This window comes from Dendropsophus ebraccatus, chromosome 1, assembly GCF_027789765.1.
Source record: "Dendropsophus ebraccatus isolate aDenEbr1 chromosome 1, aDenEbr1.pat, whole genome shotgun sequence".
NCBI classification, from domain to species: Eukaryota; Metazoa; Chordata; class Amphibia; order Anura; family Hylidae; genus Dendropsophus; species Dendropsophus ebraccatus.
The window spans coordinates 8,811,336-8,836,295 of NC_091454.1; the positions used below are offsets into that span (position 1 = coordinate 8,811,336).

At 43.2% G+C, this 24,960-nt stretch overlaps 2 protein-coding genes across 2 annotated transcripts; both read right to left on the bottom strand.

Moving 5' to 3' along the window:
* Window positions 1-780: 780 nt before the first annotated feature.
* On the bottom strand, window positions 781-9,627 carry LOC138771397 (E3 ubiquitin/ISG15 ligase TRIM25-like). The gene is made up of 2 exons (XM_069951071.1): window positions 9,606-9,627; window positions 781-2,543 (listed from the first exon to the last, which is right to left on the bottom strand). The coding sequence occupies exons 1-2, from the start codon at window positions 9,625-9,627 to the stop codon at window positions 781-783; spliced, it is 1,785 nt and encodes a 594-aa protein (XP_069807172.1).
* Window positions 9,628-19,253: 9,626 nt separating this feature from the next.
* LOC138771406 (E3 ubiquitin/ISG15 ligase TRIM25-like) lies at window positions 19,254-21,194 on the bottom strand. The gene is made up of 2 exons (XM_069951082.1): window positions 20,234-21,194; window positions 19,254-20,083 (listed from the first exon to the last, which is right to left on the bottom strand). Exons 1-2 carry the CDS (start codon window positions 21,192-21,194, stop codon window positions 19,254-19,256), a joined length of 1,791 nt encoding a protein of 596 aa, XP_069807183.1.
* Between the last annotated feature and the right edge of the window lie 3,766 nt (window positions 21,195-24,960).

The following is a 24,960-nucleotide window of genomic DNA, read 5'->3' on the forward strand; positions in this document are numbered from 1 at the left end:
ATCTATATATGAAGATACAGACTGCCTTTGCAGTCTGTATCTTATACTTTACCTGATCCTCTTGTCCGCTGCAGCAAGGCCGGCGCCGCCATATTGATTACATGACTTGCGTTCCAACGATGGAACGCAAGTGACGTAATCAAGATGGCGGCGCCGGCCTTGCTTCGGCGGACAAGAGGATCAGGTAAAGTATAAGATACAGACTGTAAAGGCAGTCGGTATCTTCATTTTGTCTTTTTATGAGGATACAGACTGCCTTTGCAGTCTTTATCTTATACTTTACCTGATCCTCTTGTTCGAGCTGGTGCACCGCCATCTTGATTACGTTCCTTGCGTTCCACCGCTGGAACGCAAATGACGTAATCAAGATGGCGGCCCCCCGGCCTTGCTGCCGCTCTGCATGTCGGGAGCTTCCTGTCTCGCGCCAGCTCTTTTGAAAAGAGACGGCTCAAGACAGGAAATGACAGTGTGTACAGTGAAAAAAATGCAACAATAAAAATAATTATATTTACAAATATTAAAAAAATCACATTACACATCTAATTAGCTAAAAAAAAAATTTTATTTTTCGCCCATCATTGGTTCTCTTTAAGAATTTCAACATGGTTGGTGACTGTTAAAAGATCTAAAGATGTAGATGCCTGATTTTATAAAGTTGTGTGTTTACCTCCGTTCCAGTTATGTAATAAAAGGGCTCGTATATACACCCTGATACATACCATACGCCCCTTTCACTACTGCCTCCTATAGGCTGAATGGTTCTCTGTGATGTCACCAGTCTCAGGGCAGATTTTCTCCATGATGATGTTTCCTCACAGCGGCTCCTCCCCCTGATATCTTTACAGAACCATTATATACATATAGTGCAGCATGAAGGGGCTCGGTGAAGGTGGTGATGAAGGTGTGTAAGTGTCTGATGGGGTCACACAGCTCATAAAAGGACAGCCGCCCGCCCTCATAATCCAGGCAGATCCTAAATCTATCACTGGAGATCTGGTGAGGGAACGGGATCTCTTTACTGGCGTGTATCACTGATAACACATTATTATTCACGCCTACTCTACACAAACACCAGGACTTCTTATTATATCCAATACATAACTGATCTCCCCTCCTGTCTATACTGGGATAACACATTCCCACCCTCCACAGTCCTGATCTACTGATTTTCACATCCCAGTAATGTCGTCCCGATAAGAATTTCCTGATGCCCATCACCTGATAACACTGGAATCTCTCTGATGTTTCTGGACGATTCTGCTTTACATCTGTCCAGGTTGCAGTTTTCCGGTTGTTTGATATAAGGAGATTATTCCCAGCTGTGTTTACATCCAGTAATATGTCTGCAGGACCCTCCCCATAGATCCCTTCCTTCCCCACAATACTCCCAGTCCTGACTATTACACCATCGCCCCTATATTCTATACCTGACAAAGATGAATATAGTGGGTCACTGGGCTGAGATCGGACACTGGGGGGTTTTGGCCTTATTGCTTTTGGTTTTGCGGGTGAGATGGTCTGTAGATATGACATTATTTCAGAGATACCTGCATGTAACATCCCTGTAATCACATCCACATCTACATCATCATGTCCCCCTGTGTCCCCATCACCTCCCCCCTCCTCAGGATCACACAAGTCACCTGTGTCTGGATCCTGTAAGACAGTCAGTGGATCCGCCATGTTACACAGCTCCTCAATGTGTCTCATCTTCCTGGACAGCTCATTCTTCTTTATTTCCAGCTTCTGGATGACCTCAGACAGTGACAGTGACAGCTTCTCCTCCTGCCTGGAGATCTCGCTCAGGACCCTCTTCTCCAGGTCGTCCAGCTGTCCCCTGATGTCTGTAAACAGGACAGTGACTCTCTCGGCTTCTCCAGAGGCTTTTTCTTGGGCTTTTCTCCAGTGCTCCTCCACACTCTGGACTCTTTCCTCAATCTTCTCCCTCTTTGTGATCAGTTTCTGCAGAACATTTCTCAGCTTCTTCTTCTTCTTCTCTGAGGCATCATCCAGCATCTCTACCCGGTGTCCCCAATGTTCTCCGACCATTCCACAGGACACACAGATACAGATGCTGTCCTTAGTACAATAGTACTTCAAAAGTTCCTTATGGACAGAACATTTCCTCTTCTCCAGGGAAGTGCTGGGATCGGTCAGGACGTGTTCTGGTGACTTGCTGTGAACTTTCAGGTGAATATCACACAGAGAAGCCTCACACAGCAGACAGGATTTCACAGCAGGTACAGGAGAGTGAATACAGTAAGTGCAGCAGATCCCGGTGATCTCCTCCTGATGGGGCTGAGTAGACCGGAGACGTTCTGCTACATTACCCAGAGTTATGTTCCTTTGCAGTGAGGGTCGCTGTGGAAACTCTTCTCTGCATACAGGACAGGAATAAACTCCAGACTCTTCCTGTGTATTCAGGACCTGATCGATACATCCCCGGCAGAAGTTGTGTCCACATCTCAGCATTACAGGATCTGTATAAAGGTTCAGACAGATGGAGCAGCGCAGATCGTTTTGCAGGTCAGCAGACGCCATGGCTTTAGTAATGACAAGAACTGAAACTAAAGTTGTATTGTATAGGGCTTGCCCCAGGAAATATGACAATCCACCACTTTCAGGCCAGTGCATTCCATTAACCCTATAATCTCCTAGATGGGAGTTAACGTCTTGTCTTCAGTCTAAGGTTACAATGAAGGAAATAGATTTTTCTAGGTATACTCCCCCCCATTAGAGTGTAAGATCCTGTGAGCAGCTATTACTTATTCAGCCCCCTGCTTGTTCTCCTATATATTTATTTACCTGCTTTCCTTATTGTACAATGCTGTAATATATAGACATGTTATTATTAATGAGAATAAAGCAACAAGTGATTTCATCAGCAACATGTTACCATGGCAAAACTTGTTTCTTAAATTGGCATTTCACCCAAGAGCTAAAAAATGAAATACTTTCAAAGCTAGCCGGTCTTACTCGCCAAGTCCCCCTGAGTATTTTGAGCCATCTCCCATCTTTGTAGCTCACAGTGTTGCTGAGTTACTAGGTTTTTTTTAAGCCTTTCTACATCCAAGATGGCACCAGCCATGAAATTACATCTCCAAGCTTTGATGCTTGAGAAAGGCCTCATGATGAGGAAGAAGCGTTGTATGTAATTCTTTTTTCTGTTATGGAATAAATACACTTTGGAGTTTTCTACACTAAAGGAAGTGCTGCAGAATTCTTGGATTATTTAGTGGGGAGACTTGGATTTAGTCAGCTGCGCACCCTGAGTAACAGCTTTACAAAGTGCACTCCGTTGTGGATGTTCATCTACCTACTGTACATAGATAGATTAGAAAGATAGAGATGAAACAACTGTTTCATTTCCCCTATACTGCTGAGGAGGTTGTCACTGTTCTGTTTCTGTGTGATGTCAGTGGTGGGCAGGGTTACAGATGAGGTTTTACAGCAACAGAAAAGACAGAGATTATGTGACTTTGGTCACAGAAGGGAGGGGGAGGAAAGAGCAGCTGAGACCATGTGGACCGGGAAGTAAGGATTTTCTGCAGGAGTCAGGATGTGCTGCAGACAAACAGACCACTTAATATAATAGAAGCCAAAAAAAGTTAAATTATGGTCAGGGATTGAACAGGGTTGAATCTTTCTTAACTGAAGTACCCCTTTAATGTCTGTCCCAGGAAAGTGCTTCATTGCTACTATGGTCCCGCCATCTTTTTAAATAGGGCATTGCAGGTAAGGAAGGGTGAAACTGTCACCAACAGGAGATGGAGATGAGGGAGGAGATGTATGGAGGTGAAGCACTGTGGAGAGCTTTGTGGGTGAGCAGTAGCAGTTTGTATTGTTTCCTGTGCTTAACAGGGAGCCAATGTAGTGATTGGCACGGGGGGAGGCATCTGTATAGCGTCTGGCATGGGGGGAGGCATTGGTTTAGTGGTTGGACAGAAGATCAGACTTGCTGTTGCATTGAGAATGGACTGGAGAGGAGAGAGTTCAGAGGAGGGACGTCCGATCAGAGCGACAATGAAAGTTTTACCGGTTCGACAGTAAGGAAGGGACGCATTTTAGATGCAGGTGACAAAAACGTGAAAGATTGAATAAGGGGAGTGAAGGACAGATCAAAGTCAAACAATATCCCAAGGCAGTGAGCATGCTGTCTAGGAGATATGGTTGCACCACAGATAGAGATAGAAATGTGGTGGAGGTGGAGGGCGGTTAGCAGAGGGAGGGAATAAAAGAAGCTCAGTTTTAGCAAGATTGAGCTATAAGAATAGGGAGGACATAATGTTAGAGATGGCAGACAGTCAGTCACTGGTGTTTTGCAGGACTGAGGCCTCATTCACACACCCGTAGTACAGTCCGCGACCATGGCTCGCACTACAAATGTGCATCCGTAGTGCTCCGTGCTTCACGGAGCACTACGTTCACACTCCATTACCCCAGCGATCCATGCCGCACGAAAAGAGTACGCATTACAACGGACATGTCAGGTTTTTTTTGCGGCACAGATGGCGGCCACGTATACTCGTACGGACGTGTGAACGGGGCCATTGGGTAACATTGGTTTCATGTTCTGTCCGCAATTGTGAACAGAACAACATATGTGTGAATTAGGCCTAAGGGGGTGATATAACAGGAGGAAGTATATAATTGGGTATCATCAGCATAGAGATGGTACTGAAAAACAAACTTGCTCATGATTTGCCCAATGGTGAAAAGTAGAGGATTCAAGACTGACCCCTGAGGAACCCCAATAGTAAGGGGAGAGAGAACAGCAAATAATAAGCTAAAGGTGCGGGCAGAGAGGTAGGAGGAAAACCAGGAAAGAGCAAAGTCCTTGAGGCCGATAAAGCGGAGCATGGAGAGGAGGAGCTGGTGGTCTACAGTGTCAAAAGCTGCAGGAGATCCAGGAGAATTAGAAGAGAGTGGTCACCTTTAGATTTGGCGGTGAGGAGATCTTTGGAGACTTTAGTAAGGGCAGTTTCTGTAGAATGGAGAGGACAAAAACCAGACTGAAGGGGGTCAAGGAGAGAGTTTTAAAAGAGATAGTGGGTTAGGTGGAAATAGATCAGGCGTCCAAGAGTTTTGAGATAAAAGGGAGATTAGAGACAGGTTGATAGTTGGCTGTACAAGATGGGTCTAGAGAAAGTTTTCTCAGAAGTGCGGTAATGACTGAATGTTTAAAGTTGAGCGAAACATCCAGATGAAAGGGAGAGGTTGAAGATTTCATTTAAGTAGTGAGAGCAGGAGGATTTCCAAATATCCACCTTGCAGATTAAGAGGCACTGTCATGTAAAGCACTGTTTTAGGGAGAAATAGGCCACTTGCAAGGGTTTATCCAGAGTATGGTGTGGGAAAACCGCACTTGTGGACTAGTGCCCATTGAATAAAGTCCCCAGCTAAGACAGAGTACAGGAAAGCAGAGGTGGAGATGTGGATGTCAGCATGTGTAAACATCACTGGTGTATAGAGCTTTGAAGAGACCTCTCTGTCTAAGACCATCACTCCTCCTAGTCCTAGATGCTAGTTTCTCAGCTTCTGAGGGCAGGTGCCTACCATGTGGCCCTTGTCCCCACAGTAAAGACATAGGTTCTTTGTTTGCCGACATTGGCTTTTCAGGTTGGTAAGTTTAAGGCATTCCACTTGCATCAGCCTTCCTGAGGAAGCAGGCGTAGGAGGTTGCTTGGGCATCTGAAAGGATGGAGTCTGGCTGGCAGGAATTTTGAAAGGTGTGACCTCCCAGGAGTGTTCCAGAAATGACATTTCAATACAGACAGTGTTGAAAGCCAGTTACGACCAGCTAGCTCATCGTTGATCAGTTCAGACAGACTTTGCTATACCACCACCAGTTGTGCTTTTTCATTTAAAGCCAGTTTGTGGCGAAGGTGTGGAACTGGGTGGCATATTGGCCTATGGGTTGCAATCCCTAGCTTAGCAGAGCAGATTCCAAAGAGGTAGCACAGACTGGTTTCTCAACTATCCGGAATGTGACTTCCGAAAGTCACACTACTAAAGTGGGTTTGATATGGAAGTTACAAACTGGTGAAGGGGCCAAACGGTGCTAATCTAGTAGCTGAGGACTAACTGGTGTATCTATTTATACTCTGATATCTCGGTGTTGAAGGGGTCAATTAACTATGCAGATTTAGAATCAAAATCCCTATACAGCCATTCCCTTACTTTATGCTCCAAATAAAACAGCAGAGTGGTCTCCTTTAAAGATTGTTCCAACATGTAATGGTCAGCAAACTGAACTGGTTTCCTGGTGCTAGTGGGAGAGTTATCACTAAGCTGTGACCAAAAAAAAGATGTTGAATTGAACTTGACGTCTATGTGCAACGGTTAAAGGGAATTTAAGACCGCAAGGATTACTGTTGATCAGGATTTCATGTACGTAGGGCCACACCAGTATAGGGATTCCAATAAGGGATGGTCCGAACAGAGTTCGGTTCGGGTTCGTACGAACCCGAACCCTCGGTAATGATTCCCGCTGTCTGCCCGCTCCGTGGAGCGGGCGGATCCAGCGGGAGGACCGCCTGGAAAACTGGGATACAGCCATAGTCATAGGCTGTATCCCAGTTTTCCAGGCGTTCCTCCCGCTGGATCCGCCCGCTCCACGGAGCGGGCAGACAGTGGGAATCTGCTGCCGAGCGTTCGGGTTCATACGAACCCGAACCTCAGAAGGTTCAGACCATCCCTAATTCCAATGAGAGATGTAATGAATGTAATGCAATCAAATAGCAGGATATAGTGAACACACGTCAGCCATGATGGAGGTCAGTTTGTGAGTCCATCCAATAAGCTTGAGAATATGCTTAATGTCATGGACCTATCCAAGCACAGAAGGTTGTCAAACTTTGTCAACACTCCCAGATGAAGGCCCTTTGGGTCAGTTCACACTGAGGAGTCAGCGCCGAAATTCCGAGCAGAATTCCTCTGGGGGAATCCCGCCTGCCTCAGCACCTCAATGTAAGTTATAGGGCGCCTCCGCTCTCTGCTCAAAGAATTGACACGAGTGGAGAGCCGTGGAGAGAGGAGGTGCCATATACCTTACATTGAGGCGCTGAGGCAGACGGAATTCCGAGCGGAGTCCGTGACAGGATTGTGCTCGGAATTACGACGCTAATTCCTCAGTGTGAACTGACCCCTAGAAAGCCATTGGATAAATCTTGAGTACTGTTATTGAGAAACATTTAGGTGTTTTCCTGATTATCTAATTTTTGACCCGTGTTCTCAGAAATACTTTAAAAATAGCTCAGCGCACATACCGTCCATTTACATTCTTTGCAGTTCAAACACTCTAGAATGTCACATGTTCTTAATCTGTCACATACACATTTAATCTTTCTCTAACCTACAGTAGACTGTATACCTGTGATAGAAAAAATTCTCATCTCAGATTCTCTTTTTCCTATATATGACATGGTGCCATATATATGGTGGCTCTGTGGTTAGCACTGTTTCGTTGCTTTTAATTTTTGTATTTGATACACTGCCTATTTTGCAAGATTTTCCACCTACAGCTGTGTGAGACAGGACACAAACAGTTCAGTTCTTAAACAATATTTTCGAGGAAAGTTTGCTTCTGTTCTCAAACTCTTGCCCAGTTATCAATCACTTTTTTGGCCCCCAGTCTTGAAGTACAGTAATACCTCGGTGTTCAAACGCAACTGAAATTGAACTGTTCAGTATTGAAATGCAAATTTACCCGGAAGTAACATTCGTGAACTTTGCGAGCGTGGATGGTGGGTTGTATGTGGTGAGTTTACCACTGGTGAGGCTTCATATACAGTACAATACTGTTAAAAAAACTGGAGTGCTTATACAGTACAGTAGTAGTAGTACAGTGCACCACCATCTCCCATACGTTGAAGTGCTGAGATGGGGGGGGGACTATACAGTAAAGGATGAGTGAGGAGCTGGTGACCACTGTACTATAATTGCCGGTTTTGTTAAACATTTCTTGTAATGTAATAAATTATGCTGTAGGTGATTATTGGTGGGTGCTGGAACCAAATAAAAACATTTACATTATTTCCTATGGGAAGACACTGCTTGGTTCTCAAACTGCCCTCCTAGACAAATTAAGTTCAAGAGAAATTTATTTAAAAAAAAAAAAGTGCAGTTTGCAGGGATTTTTTTGTGTTTTTTTAGCCACTTTTTAGCACCTGGTGTCAGGAGCCTCCTGGAGGTGCCCACTGTGTCCCTAAAAGCCGGCCCGGATTGTTGCCAGGGATGAACCGATGGCGTCCCTGAAAACCGGCTTTGCCAGTTGGTAGGAGTGCGCCGGTGACGGCCTTGTTTTCACTCGCCCCCCCCCCAACCTCAGACTGAGAGGAATGAGTTAATCCATCCGAAGTTTGAAGAAAAATAAACTCTTTTAATAGAAGAAAAATAAACTCTTTTCTGATGAACTTTCCTATTTTTGAACTGAATCCTGTTCAAGGCCATAAAGCTGGTCCACCACCTGTTTTTAGCAGATAATTAATGTTATTTTATTATTCACATTTTTGTAAGCAGATAACAAAATGTTCATGTATCAACATCCTTATGTAAACAATTTTTTAATATCAACATCCTTATGTAAACAATTTTTAATTGAACATTTAATCTTACTATATGTCCATATCTGTCAAAACATATCTGTAGTTATCCGTTCTTTGAAGTTGATGACTTGCATAGTGTATGACTTTGCATTTTACATTCATATCCATTGGTTTTTTTCTGTATAAATAAAGGTGGGTTCTCAGAGATAGCAGAACACACCAGACTTGTTTGCAAGATACGTTGTCTGTGTCCTCATTCTAAGTGCATGGTGTGGGAGAGGGGATCCGGACCCATTCTCCAACTCAATTAGGAAACAGCCAACAACAGTAGGCCTTCTTTGAGAAGGCACCCTAACATTATTGGCGCCCGTGGACAGGGACACGCCCATTACATCGGGAGATCGGATGACCTGCACTGCTGTACCAGGAGAGAGAGGGGTGAACAAGGAGACCACAAAACCTGGCCAGGTAAGAGTAAAAAATTTGTTTGCTCTTTTCTGTGCTCTCCTCCTTCACATCTTTCTTACCTACCTCTGCAGAGTAAGTTATCAAAAGTGAACTCACGATAGGCGTGTTAATTTGAACTCTGTTCTCCTCTTGTTGGCTGTTCTATGTTTGTTTGTCCTAACCTGTGAGGGATAGTATATAGTAGGCGAAGAATTGCTCATTCAGGCTAAAACTGTTACTCAGGGCCCGGCCGTGGTTGTCACACAGATCCTCATAAACACGGAGCGTTGTGCAGTGGGAACAGTGCCAGTGCTAAAACCACTTTGGAATGAGCCTAGTAGCCTAACTATACAAGGACGCTGGACAGTAGTCTGGTTGTTTCCAAGGGAAAGATCTGTAATATGCTAATCCCTGTCCTCTGTATACTTGGGGTAACTTGTTTTGCAATCTACATAGCAGCAAGAGTATATTTCAACATAATAGAAGGAAGCCCTGAACCGTGGAATATTCTAAGTCCCAGCTTCTGGTAGTGATCCGTGGTCATAAGTGTACAGGACACAGGAAAGAAAATCATCAGTTGATTATTCTGGGTGCCTCCTGTCATAAGTGTACAGGACACAAGAAAGGAAATCATCAGTTGATCATTCTGGGTGCCTCCTGTTATGCGATCACGAAGTAATATAAAATGGGACAAACAGAATCAAAAGGGGTTTCTGCAACCCACATAGTGACCTGCCGATATGGCAAAGAACAAGCAAAAAGGGCAAAAGCAATGTTGAAATATTTTAACATCCAACACGATGCTGTTTTTAACCCCAATACTTGGACTAAAGTCCAAGAAGAAAGGGGAGGATTAATAATTGATAATGGATGGGAAATGACAGTTACCCATATGAAAGATCTATCTCAACAGGCAAAAGGCCAACAATGGATATATGACTGGAAAGAGGGAACCTGGGATATAACCCAGAGGGGAGATAACAAAAAGGGACTGAGCCTTACTTCAGTCTCAAATCCCCCCCCTTCTTACACAAAAACAGTACACGTACCCCCGGGATGGGTATGTTTCAACTGTGGTCAACAAAACCCAGACTGGGAAGACACTTGCTTAGCATGTGGGGCACACAAGCCTCATCCTGATGCTTTGCACCCTGTGATTGAGAGAAGGATATTTATTAAGGAACCAATAGATCCTGCCAATCCTGATGCTCCACGAGATTACCAACTAAGAGCATTTGATGAATATAAACCCTGGCAACCTGGGGATCAAATGTCTCTGTTGCAGAATGCACCAAATCCTGGAATAGCTCCTGTTAGTTTTTGGAGGTACCTAGATCAAATTCAAGGTACATATAGAGCCGCCTGGATAGACATGATGGATCTCTGTAGAATGAAAATGAGCCCAGTTCAATTTTCCCAACTCCAGGCACATATTGGCAATCGTGCACCTCATGACATAAGGTCAATGGCATCAGGACAACAGTTTATGCCACATTTAAATGCTTTTTGCCAAATGCAACAGAGACAAAAGGGATCCGCAGGACCAGTAATGCAAGGTCCTCAGGAATCAGTGACTGACTATTCTTTCAGACTAAACCAGTCATATCAAGATGAGGGACTGGATCTACAAGATGCAGCAGTCAGAAGATTGCTAGCAAGAGCTTTCATAGATGGTTTAAGACACCCAATTGCAGATAAACTGAAATTATGTTGCCCAGAGTGGAGACAGGCAGATAATGTGGATGATATGGTTACAAAAGCATGTGGAATCCAATTGGATTTGCAGGAAGGAAAACAAAAAAGAGTAGTGGTAGCTGTGGCCAATGAACAGCAACCTGACCAGAAACCACGGAGAGGTCCCACTTGCTACTATTGTGGTAAGATAGGACATATGATCAAGGAATGCAGGAAAAGAAAACGGGATAATAAAGAAGGAGAAAAGGAGGAGTCAGAGCCAAAGAGACAACAATGACTATATGCAGCAGAGGATAAGGACACTAGAGGACCATTTGTCACAATACCCATACAAGTCTCTGGAGTTCAAACCCAAGCTCTAGTAGATTCAGGAGCCTCAAGATCAATGATACCCTCTGATAAGTTGACTCCCAATGATATATCAGATGATGCAGTGAGTGTAGTTGGCTTTGATGGTCACCTACAACAAATTTCTCTTACCCACCCACTAAAAACAAAAATAGGTCCACATATATTGGTATCCAGATTTCTTGTGGGTGGATCTGGGACAATGGCACTTTTGGGTGCTGATCTTTTGTCCCGCCTGCAGGGGAACATACAATATATGGAAGATGGGAATGTTATGTTGAAAATTCCCTCAGACCTACAACCTGAGGCACTGTGTCAAATACTCAGCCTTGAAGAGCAGAATGACAGCATTCCTGCTACTTCTCAGTCTACACTCCTTGATTCCTTACCTCCCATTTTATGGGCTAAGGATAAAATTGACGTAGGAGACATGCCAGTAGCACCAGTAAAAGTGAAATGGAAAGAAAATATCACACTGCCTCAACTTCAACAGTACCCTCTTAACTCTGCTCAAGAAAAGTCATTATCTGAGCAAATAGAACCATTGTTGCAAAGGGGGGTACTGATTAAATTAAAATCTGCAGCCAATACTCCATTATTCCCTGTTAAAAAGAAGACCATCAAGGGACAACCAACTGTTTACCGAATGGTTCATGATCTAAGAGCCATAAATGCAATACTGGAACCCCTCACTCCAGTAGTCCCAAATCCCCATACGCTGCTCAATCAAATACCATCTGGAACACAGTACTATACTGTCATTGACTTAGTCAATGCCTACTGGTCAGTGCCATTGCACCCTGATTGTTATCACCTGTTCACATTCACACACAAGGGTGTCCAATATGCGTGGACGAGATTGCCACAGGGAATGGTTCACTCGCCAACTTTGTACTCTGCAGCAATGGCATCTGTCCTAGAAGCCTTTCAGCTGCCACCAGAGACTGTGCTCTTACAATATGTTGATGATTTACTTCTTTGCTGTCCAACAAAAGAAGTTTGTGAAAAAACAAGCATGGAATTACTGAATTTCCTTGTTACAATACACTGCAAAGTGTCCAGAGACAAATTACAATTTGTCCAAGAGAAGGTCATTTTTCTGGGACATTGTCTATCAGCTGGCCAGAAACATCTGAGTCCAAGTCGCATACAAACTGTACAGCAAGCTAAACCTCCAACCAATGTGAAGAAGCTTCGTGCTTTTCTGGGACTCGTATCTTACTGTAGGCAGTGGATACCAAATGCTGCAAAACTAATGCAACCATTGTATGACTGCACAAAAGAAATTCCTTTCAAATTTCCAGCAGAAGCAGCAGCTGCATTTCAAACTCTCAAGCAAGAATTGTTGAGAGCCCCTGCCTTGAGTTTGCCAAATTACGAGTATCCTTTCTTTCTCTTTATCAGAGAAATAGATGGGTATGCTTTGGGAGTCCTTACTCAGAAACATGATGGCAAACATAGACCTCTGGGGTACTATTCAGTCAAATTGGACTCAGTGGTCAAAGCAGCTCCCACTTGCCTAAGGACTGTCATATCAGTACAAGTCATTGTGGATAAAGCATCAGATGTATCTCTAGATTATCCTACCACCATTCTCACTACTCATGACGTCTATGCCATACTAACACAGGTCCAAACTAAGCATCTGTCAATGGCTAGACAAGTCCGTATGCAATGTGCACTTCTCCTTCCTCCTAATTTCATCTTTCAAAAACTCACAAGTCTAAATCTGGCTGAACTTCTCATATTCACAGATTTGGACAGGGGGGAAAAGGACAGTGACAATGGTGAAGAAACACTTGAAATCATGGAACACGACTGTGCTGAACTAATAGAAGCAGAGTCACAACCTATTCACAATATTTCAAGAATCCCATTGCCAAATCCTGTGCATGAATTTTTCATTGATGGCAGCAGGTTTGCTGATGAGCATGGCAAATTCCATACTGGATATGCTGTGGTAACCCTGCATGAGACAGTGATATGTGGCCCTTTGCCGCCAAGCTGTTCTGCCCAGGTCGCAGAATTAACAGCACTGAAAAAGGCCATAGAACAAGCAGGAGATGATGCCACCAATATCTACACTGATTCAGCATACGCACATGGCGTAATCCATGACTCAGGCCACATTTGGGCAGTAAGAGGGTTTCTGACTGCAGCAGGAAACCCTATTAAGCATGGGACTCTGATCAAAGAACTCATAGAGATAGCTGCAAAAACCAGAGATCTTGCAGTGATAAAAGTGGCTGCTCACACACGAGCAGATACCAAGGAGGCCAGAGGGAATGATTTGGCCGACAAAACTGCAAAGAAAGCAGCTCTTCTTCCACTGGAACCTGATGAAAAAGTGGATACTGTGAGTGAACAAACAGAATTACAAAAAGTCATTCAGTCTATGACTGAGGAAGAACTTGATGAATGCACAAGAAAAGGGGTGTTGGTGGATGGAATATGGCATATTGAAGGGTTACCAGTTTTGCCAAAAGCCTGGTTTCCAACCCTTTACTCAGCCTTACATCTACCTAGCCATGTCAGTGCAAATGTGATGTTGCAACAAAGCAGAAAATTCTGGTATGCACCAGGATTCAGGCATTATGTGAATGAACGCCTAAGGGTATGTCACATTTGCCAGGCCAATAACCCTGGACAGACAGTAAAAGTCCCACAAAAACATTTACCAAGGGCTTATTATCCCTTTCAGAGACTTCAAATTGACTACATCCAGATGCCAAAGTCTGGTCCACATGAGTATGTACTTGTCTGTGTGGATCTCTTTTCTGGATGGCCGGAGGCATATCCGGTAAAGTCAGCCAATGCCAGAAATACAGCAGCTAAGATTGCTATGGAACTGGTTCCAAGATTTGGCCTACCAGAAGTCATTGAATCAGATCGAGGAACGCACTTTACTGGTCAAGTGTTCCAAAATGTGTGTCAAGCTTTGGGTATAGACTCAGCACTACACACCCCCTACAGGCCACAGGCCTCAGGAAAGGTGGAAAGGCTGAATGGTACCCTTAAGCTGAAAATACAAAAAACAATGCAAGAGACACATAAACCATGGCCACAGTGCTTACCAATTGCTTTGTATTCAGTGAGAACAGCCCCTCAGGGCAAGACTAAACTCTCTCCATACGAAATATTGTTTGGGCGGGCACCGCAGTTGGGGTGTTATCTACCACAGCAGTTGGAAATGAATTGCGATAACCTATCTGCATATGTTATCAGTTTGCAAAAGCAACTAAATAATAACCATTCTCGAGTTTTCTCTTCCCTTCCAGACCCTGAGGCTGATACTGGAAGCCATAAATTACAACCTGGTGATCTTGTCTATGTAAAGAAGCATACTCGAAAAAGTCTTGAGCCCAGATTTGATGGTCCATTCCAAGTGCTTCTGACAACGCCTACATCTGTCAAGTTGGAAGGAAAGGAGACATGGATCCATGCCAGCCATTGCAAACTTGCATCATGATTTTGATCCTAACTGGGTCAAGTGTATCCTTGTTAAAAAAATCTGAGTCTCGAGAAAACATGTTACTAACACATCACAAATTACTTAACATGGAACTAAATGTATCTGACTGTTGGATATGTACCCACTCCCCAGTAACCGCATCTTCTCTTGCTTATCTAGCTATTCCTGTCCCATTTGAAGAATTTCTTGATGTTGATTCCTGTTGGGACCAATTAGCTAATAATGATACACAGTACAGTAGTCAGTGGAATGTCAGTGTCACAATTCCAATAGTAGGGTGGATATCTTTTCCATGGTGGGCAGGGGAAGTGAGGTCTCCAACCAAAGGTTACCAATACCTAGCATTCAAAGGGGGTAGTTGGGTGAGGAGAAACTCTACTCAAATAATACACATGGGAGATGTGCCTTTAGAGAATGTAAAAATAATATTCAATAGGACAGATGCTAGTAAAGGGACATCAGATGTATGGAAACCATCCCTATTAGAGAGAAAGATCATAGATTCTAAATGGGAATGGTCACATTTATTCAAAGGTGGTAATGAGACAACCTGTCAGAATGAACAACATAACTTGTGGTGTAATGATTCATCGGCATACAGTCCAAACGATCCTACATGTGGAAACCCAGATGCTGGATATTGTAGCCCTTTGGGACAAGATCCTGAGTGGTGTGCAATAAAGAGTGTAAGCAAATTGATTGATCTTGCCCATCATCTAGTTTTACAGCATTCTCACCTATGGGACCTCCCAGGAGGAGTGTATTGGGTCTGTGGAAGGAACGCCTACAAATGGCTCCCTGTGGGGATAAATGGTACCTGTACAGTGGTAAGATTGACACCTGCTACCTTTATAGTACAGACTGACGATCTCCCAATAGGTAAGATCCCTAGACATTCACTGACAAAAAGGGCCAAGGACAATAAACCGCGACATAATGGAAGACCTCATCTAGTACAGATGTCAATGGCCAACAAATTCTTTAGTACTTTATTTCTGTATCCTATGGTGATGCAAACTTGGGACAAATTAGTTGAAGCCACAGACTATTTAGATGATCAGATATTTGACATACTGGATATACTTAACACCTCAGTAGCAGTGCAGAGGCAACTTATGGTAGTTACTAACCAGCACACTGTGGTACTTGATTTTCTGACTGCTGCTCAAGGGGGGATGTGTCAGGTAGTTGGCCCTACATGTTGTCATTATGTAAATGATCAGGGAATAGTGCAAATCACAGCAGGACTGGATAAAATTGCACAACTAAGGAAAAAACATGATGAGATGATTCTGGCAGACCAGGATAAATGGTGGTCAGGGGCATTAGCTAGCTTAAATCCTGCAAATTGGTTCAATGGTATAGGAGGATGGTTCATGGGAATACTACAAACAGTTTTTCAGATCATGTTGTTTCTTTTATTAGTCTACTGTGTAATCAAAGGATTATGCTGTTGTTGTCAGCAAGTTACAAAGACTAAATCTTATACTCTATAAGTAATGATGTTTGTTTCTTTTCCTTCTAGATTGGCGTTATGATGAGGAAATTTCTTGGAGGAGGATATGCCCATGTGGCTCTAGGTGATGGTGTTGGACCCAGAAGCATCCGCACCCTGGCAACCCTCGCCGGTCAGAGAGTGTTTAGGGTACATATTGGGATTTAATCCTGTCCAGGACCCAGATTTCTTCATCATCGCCAAAAAGGGGGGAAAATGAGAGGAATGAGTTAATCCATCCGAAGTTTGAAGAAAAATAAACTCTTTTAATAGAAGAAAAATAAACTCTTTTCTGATGAACTTTCCTATTTTTGAACTGAATCCTGTTCAAGGCCATAAAGCTGGTCCACCACCTGTTTTTAGCAGATAATTAATGTTATTTTATTATTCACATTTTTGTAAGCAGATAACAAAATGTTCATGTATCAACATCCTTATGTAAACAATTTTTTAATATCAACATCCTTATGTAAACAATTTTTAATTGAACATTTAATCTTACTATATGTCCATATCTGTCAAAACATATCTGTAGTTATCCGTTCTTTGAAGTTGATGACTTGCATAGTGTATGACTTTGCATTTTACATTCATATCCATTGGTTTTTTTCTGTATAAATAAAGGTGGGTTCTCAGAGATAGCAGAACACACCAGACTTGTTTGCAAGATACGTTGTCTGTGTCCTCATTCTAAGTGCATGGTGTGGGAGAGGGGATCCGGACCCATTCTCCAACTCAATTAGGAAACAGCCAACAACAGTAGGCCTTCTTTGAGAAGGCACCCTAACAAGACGAAAGGTCTAGGTGTTTGTCATCATGATAATGCTGACTGGCGACCATCACCGCCAGTCAGCTCTGTTAGGGGGCTGGAGTCTCTCCTCCTCTTTAAGACTATTGCCCCCATCATGGTCCCTTGTCTGCAATAGAACCTCATTTGACTGAGCTAGAGTTGTATCCTGACTGTGCTATTCCTGATCTTCTGGCTTGGCTTTCTAACTACCTCCTTAGTCTCCTGACTTGGTACTGCAATGACTATTTGGCTTTGACTCGGCTAGCGGACTTTCCTATTATTGTGTTTGTATTGTGTTGTCTCTATTTTCGTGTTTCACGTATTCCAGCATAGTGATCAGTCTTCAGGTTTGGGCCAGCCTCTTAAGGAGCCGACAACTCCAAAAGGCAGGGACAGCAGGGCTGGTGACAGTGCCTCACTTGCCCTGTGTCTCATAGTCCCAACCTGACACCTGGTCATTAAAGAGAAAGGGCAAGCTTGAAAACAAGGGGGAATAAGATGCAAATGATAAATTCCCTCAATATTTTCAGGCCCTTTAAGAAAAGATCAATGTCACAGAAAGACAAGAAGTCATAATGCACATAAGGAAGTATTGTCGAAAAATTATTTCTGAATTCCTAAGACTTGTCTCTTGTGCTTTGGTTACACATTCAACTTGTCACAGAGAATAGACATAAAGACGTATATCAGGTTCAACCGGTCACAAAAATGCTGACTAGTCACGTGCGCCAAGCGGGAGGCAGGGACTTTTACCACTATCTTCACTTTAGACAACTATTACTGGTAATGGTATATTGGTATTTTTAATGATATAGGAGCATTGTGGTTACACTGTATACTGGCACGGCACAGTCCTAACGTTTATTTAGAGCATAAAGGGTAGTATGTGTAATGAAGTGATTTAAACTGCATTCTGCATTTCTGTGTTTTTAACTATGTATTCCATTCACTGACAGAAAACATATGCTATGTACATGTTGTTTTGCACATAACTTGTGTGTCACATGCTTGTAGAGCCAGTCTAAGGTTCCCTCCACTCTCTTATGCCTATCAGGGCTAGAGATGAGTGAATTTACAGTAAAAACAAAGTGAGCTGCTTCGTTATCTCAGCAATCTGCTCATCTGCCGGCTGCCTTTCGCCCTTATGCCACTCATCCTCGGGTGCGTGGAAAAGCTGGATCCAGTCCTGGGAAGCTTCTCCCAGTTTCCCAGGACTGGATCCAGCTTTTCGCAGCACAGAGGTAATAGGCAACTGGCTGATGAGCAGATTGCCGAGATAATGAATCCTGCTTTTGCCGAGTCATGTTAACGCCAAGGTTGGCTCCTACCAGCTATCGCGTTAGGGACAAGTACTCCTGAATGTGCCACAATAAGTGTCACATCATAGTAAGGTGGGATCTTTACAGTGAGTACTGGTTGCCTCTGTCTGTCAACAAAGGTTGTCTGCAACCTAGCCAAATTTGTTAAGACTCTACAGCAAAGCACAGTACTTTTTGAACAGTGCCCTCCTCTAATTAGTCCATCCTGTCACCACTGCCTAAGACTCTGTCAAGTATCCCAAGTTAGAGACTGTCCATCACTAAGTCTAACGTTTCCAAAAGGCTCACTATTCCTGAAGAAAGCAGAAGTCTAAACTTTCTAAAAGGGGAAATATCCCCTAAAGTCACCTTGTGAACCAGAATTGTATTAACTGTATTTCTCCATATTGCACTCTTAAGAATATTAATTAATGTTCAAGTTCTGAAGTTTACTCCTGTATTCCTTGCACCAACACAAATGCCGCAGCATTTCCGCAACACCTGCTTATACCGTCTTGCAGACCCCTCAGTCACCACATAAACTTGAAGATTATTACGCTGTTATAGTAGCAGGCAGGGATGTTGCCGCTGTGCTGATGCATCATGGGTCTGAAAAGAAGGGAATGCAGTTTGAAATCTGAAAGTCTAGATGATGGCTGAGGGCAAACGAACTAGATACATTAGTGAAATGTATGGATGCAGCAGAGCTGGGATGTTGTAGATGTCACTGCAGGTAAAATTAAAGTGAATGCACATTATAAAGGACAAAAAAAGTAAAACCTTTAATGAATACTTATGTCAGATTTGGACCATTGAATTCAAGACTCGAAATTATTGCAATCAAGCCAAAGTGTACCTACAACATTTTGTAAATTTTGATGCTGCAGACTTTACCTCTACACTAAGGACCAGTTTACACTATAGAATCGCCGCAGAGACTCCGCGCTGAATCCCGCCTGTTATGCTTCTTAATGAGAGGTCTCGTGCGTCTCTGCTTTCCGCGCCTTCCTGATCAAAGAATTGACAAGTCAATTCTCTGAGCGGAGAGACCTCCCGTTGAAAGACATAGCAGACAGGATTTGGTGCGGAGTCCACAGGCGGGTGTACCGAACAGAATATCTGCGCCGATTCCGTACTTAGAACGGGCCCTTAAGGTCAAGTTCTACACAGAGCAGACCTTTCTTCGCAACATAAAGATGGGATTTGAAAATCTGCGCATTTTCATTCCTGCTCCTCCTAATATTTTTATAGTACCCCCACATACATAAAGTGCAGCATGAAGGGGCTCGGTGAAGGTGGTAGTGAAGGTGTATAAGTGTCTGGTGGGGAAACGCAGCTCATAAAAGGACAGCTGCCCGGCCTCATAATCCAGACAGATCCTGACTCTCCTACTGGGGAACTGCTGATGTAATCGGATTAATTTACTGTCATGTATTAGCAAATGCTGATTATTACACCACTGCCCTCCATATAAAGCCCAAGACTTGTTATTGTCCCCAATAGATGACTGATCTTCCTTCTTGTCCATACTGGGGTAACACATCCCCACCCTCCAACTCCACGATCCACTGATCTCCACATCCCAGTAATGTCGCCCTGAGGTAAAACTCCTGCTGCTCATCACCTGATAATCCTGGAATCTCTCTGATGTTTCTGGACGATTCTGCTTTATATTTGTCCAGGTTGCAGTTTTTAGGTCGTCTGATATAAGTATTTTATTACCCGCTGTGTTTACATCCAGTAATATGTCTACAGGACCCTCCCCATAGATCCCTCCTTTCCCCCCAGCAGCCTTACTTCTAACTATTACACCATCGTTCCCATATTGTGTACCTGACACAGGTGAAGCTTGTGTGCGACTGGGCCGAGATTGGACACTGGGGGGTTGTGGCCTCATTGATTTCGGTTTTGTGGGTAATATGGTCTGTAGATATGTCATTATATCAGAGATACGTGCATGTAACATCCCTGTAATCACATCCACATCTACATGTGTCTTATCATATCCCCCTCTGTCCTCATCACCTCCATCATGTCCCCGTGTGTCCTCATCGAATCCATCATTTCCCTCTGTGTCCTCATCACCTCCATTGTGTCCTCCTGTGTCCTCATCACCTCCATCGTGTCCTCCTGTGTCCTCATCATCTCCATCATGTCCCCCTGTGTCCTCATCACCTCCCCCCTTCTCAGGGTCACACAAGTCACTTGTGTCTGGATCTTGTAAGACAGTCAGTGGATCCGCCATGTTACACAGCTCCTCAATGTCCCTCATCTTCCTGGACAGCTCATTCTTCTTTATTTCCAGCTTCTGGATGACAACAGACATTGACAGTGACAGCTGCTCCTCCTGCTTAAAGATCTCACTTAGGACCCTTTTCTCCAGGTTGTCCAACTGTTCCCTGATGTCATTAATCAGGGCAGTGACTCTCTCAACTTCTGCAGATGCTTTTTCTTGAGCTTTTCTCCAGCGCTCCTCCACATTCCGGACACTTTCCTCAGTCTTCTCTCTCTTTGTGATCACTTTCTGCAGAACATTTTTCAGTTTCTTCTTCTTCTTCTCAGATGCCTCATCCAGCATCTCCACTCGGTGTCCCTGATGTTCTTTATCCAATCTGCAGTACACACAGATACAAGCATTGTCCTCAGTACAGAAATATTCCAGGACCTTCTTATGGACGGAACATTTCCTTTTCTCCAGGGAAGTGCTGGGATCGGTCAGGACGTGTTCTGGTTCCTTGCTGTGATATCTCAGGTGATTATCACACAGAGAAGCCTCACACAGCAGACAGGATCTCACAGCAGGTACAGGAGAGAGAATACAGTAAGTGCAGCAGATCCCGGTGATCTCCTCCTGATGGGGCTGAGTAGACTGGAGACGTTCTGCTACATTATACAGAGTTATGTTCCTCTGTAGTGTCGGCCGCTCCTGAAAATTAGCTCTGCATTCAGGACAGGAATAAACTCCAGCCCCGTCCTGTGTATTCAGGACCTGATCGATACAGGCCCGGCAGAAGTTATGTCCACATCTCAGGGTTACAGGATCTGCAAAAGTGCTCAGACAGATGGAACAGCGCAGCTCGTCTCCAAGATCAGCAGACGCCATGGCTTCAGTAAGTGTATGAATGGATATTATAAGTCATCTCAAGACATTGTACAACCTACAGCCTGGAGCTGTTTTTTAACCCTAAAATCTGCTAGGTTGGAATATGTGTCAATTCTCCGGTGTACAGTTACATAGCAGGAAGTAAAAGTACTGTGTATACTGTACCTAAATAGACTTCACAAAAGTTGTTATGCAGTTAAACAATGTAGTCTCAGGATCTTAAGTGTCAAAATGTTTAAATTTTATTATTCATATTCATGCACCAAATGGTAATAGCATTAAAAAAAAAAAAAAGTGTTCCAGGGTGCACACAAGTTCGAGACCAAAGGATGAAAAACGAAGGTCATGCCTCTGTGACACTGTCAGTGCAAAATAAAGACTGATAGATACCGCAGGGTCAAAGACCCAGGATAAAGGTACCTATGGGATTCCTCCCCGATTAAAAAAATAAAATCAAACCCCCCTTTCCAAATAAAAAAAAATCAAAAAGAAAAAAAAAATCTATAAGAATCTATAATTATATTATAAAAGAATTATTCAAACTAATAAAATATAACATTCTTGATCTGCATGGTCGATGGCGTATCTATATAAAACAAAAAAATTGCAGATTTTTTGTTACATAACATTTCAGAAAAAAATAGAATAAAACTAATCGAAAAGTTATTTCTTCACAATTGTACTGACAAAACACAACATCACAGCGCAGAAAATGTGACCTCATTTAGTTCTGTAGGTGAAAAATAAAGTATATAGGGATCAGAACATGACAATGCAGATTTAAAATAAAACTTTTGTATTGTAGTGACCTCTTATGTTAAAGGGGTAGTGCGGCGGTAAAAAATTATTCACAGAATAACACACATTACAAAGTTATACAACTTTGTAATGTATGTTATGTCTGTGAATGGCCCCCTTCCCCGTGTCCCCCCCCCCCACCCGTGTACCCGGAAGTGTAGTGCATTATACATACCTGATCCGTGCCGACACGCGTCCGCCATCTTGTGCCAAACGTCATCTTCGGCCAGCCGGCCCGAACACCTCCGATCTTCCCCGAGTGCCGGCCGCGTCATCAGCTGCTCAGCCGCGATTGGCTGAGCATAACTGTGCTCGGCCAATCGTGGCTCAGCGGCTGATGACGCGGCCGCGAGAATTCCGTAGTGTGAACCCGCCCCTATTCAGCAGAATTCAAACCCCATTGACTTCTTGATTTTTCTAGTGGAATCCGCCCAAAAAATTGACATGTGAACTCTTTGGGTACGTTCACACTGAGAAAAAGAGGCCGAAATTCTGAGCGGAATTCCGCCAGTTTTACTCCGTGTGAACTGGCCCTTACACTGGAATCTCTCTGCTGTGTCTGGATGAATCTGCTTTAAGTGTGTCCAGGTTGTCCGATATAGGGATATTATGACGGGAGGGGTTAATATACAGTAATACATCTGCGGAACCCTCCCCATAAATACCCTTTTTTTCCTGAAGCCATTACTAGAGATGAGCGAATTTACAGTAATAAAAGAAGAAAGCGCTTTCTTATGTCTGAAATCCGCTCATCAGCCGCTGGAGCAGTGATTTCCTATGGACATTGGACTCATCTCTTCTAATTTGCATATTGGGCACACAATTTCTATTACTGAAGTGCATGGAGTGTTTGGCTGGATAGCATCTCCTCTCTGCAGTATAGTATTACATGTCCTGTACTGCTGTGAGTGTCTAGTATCTCCTCCCTACAGTATAGTGTGATACTACATGTCCTGTACTGCTGTGTGTGTCTGGTATCTCCTCCCTACAGTATAGTGTGATACTACATGTCCTGTACTGCTGTGTGTGTCTAGTATCTCCTCCCTACAGTATAGTGTGATAATACATGTCCTGTACTGCTGTGTGTGTCTAGTATCCCCTCTCTACAGTACAGTGTGATACTACATGTCCTGCACTGCTGTGTCTAGTATCTCCTCCCTACAGTATAGTGTGATACTACATGTCCTGTGTTGCTGTGTCTAGTATCTCCTCCCTACAGTATAGTGTGATACTATATGTCCTGTGCATGTCTAGTATCTCCTCTCTACAGTATAGTGTGATACTATATGTCCTGTGCGTGTCTTGTATCTCCTCTCTACAGTATAGTGTGATACTATATGTCCTGTGTGTCTTGTATCTCCTCTCTACAGTATAGTGTGATACTACATGTCCTGTACTGCTGTGTGTCTAGTATCTCCTCTCTACAATAGTGTGATACCACATGTCCTGTACTGCTGTGTCTAGTATTTCCTCTCTACAGTATAGTGTGATACTACATGTCCTATATTGCTGTGTCTAGTATCTCCTCTCTATAGTATAGTGTGATACTATATGTCCTGTGCTCCTGTGTGTGTCTAGTATCCCCTCTCTACAGTACAGTGTGATACTACATGTCCTGTACTGCTGTGTGTGTGTCTAGTATCTCCTCTCTACAATATAGTGTGATACTACATGTCCTGTACTGCTGTGTGTCTCTAGTATCTCCTCTCTACAGTATAGTGTGATACTACATGTCCTGTATTGCTGTGTCTATTATCTCCTCTCTACAGTATAGTGTGATACTACATGTCCTGTACTGCTCTTCACCTGTGCTAAGGTAAATTGTTACTTTGGGAACCAGACGTACACAGCTTCATTTTATTTTTCTAGGACCCTGTGTGATCTGTACAGGACTCTGAAAGAGCTCTGGTCTTCTACATAGAAAGTAATTTACCATCTCCAGTAGCTCCTCTGACGGTTGTATATAAAGGACTTGCTTATTTTCCTTTAAATCTTCATTATCTCTCATTTTGGGAGCTTCAGAACCAATTATCAGTTTTCCATTCAGTTTTATTCTCAACATAGTTTCCACGTTCGGTCATCCTGGAACCAATTAATATTGTATCTTAAAGGACTAAAAACACTCCCATAATAATGTAAAATAGCATAGAAGTAATATTCTCTTTTCAGATACTGTTCAAAATAACCAGAGGGTCCCCATTTCGTCTCTACACCTCTTGGTCACTCTTGGCATAGATGTGTTACCACTACTCACTGCAGTTCTGACCAGCAATTAGTGATAGCATCACATGTGAATCTCCTCTAATTGTGTGTCCTGCATTCTATATTGTAGACAAGGTTCCTATAAGGACTTGCCGCAGTTATCTAATCTAACCATAAAAAAATTCAAAAGGACTCTTAAATGTTTGAAACAAGTTCAACTCTTTATTAGAACAGAAACAACCCAAACCTGAGCAATAGATCAATAGCATGGAACATTGAGGTGGTTGCTCTTGTTAACACCAAAAAACGAAATGTTGGTTCCCCCCCCCAGAGAAAAGGCAACCCCGCACACCACCACCACAAAAAAAAAATCCAGATCCCATCTTAATATCAACTTTTTTAAATAATAATGCAGCCTATAAAGCATCATACAAATAAGATTCCCATTCTTTAGTGTAGCCAAAGAAATATGTATGAAACAGGTTACTGTAGTTATTTGGCTGTTAAAGTATTCCAAAGGGTTAATGATCCAATCTATAACAAGCAGAATTGGGAATACCTAGAATTTTAATCAAACTCCTTAAACGACTCTGTACCCATAATCTGTCCTCCCAAACCTCTTGTACTGTCGGATAGCTGCTTTATATTGCAAGATCTGTCCTGGGGTCTATTCTGCAGGTGATGCAGTTATTGTCCTAAAGAAACTTTTAAACTTGTAGCCCTTTGTCAAATTGGCTAGGCCTAGAGTGTGCCCTAGGTTTGAGAT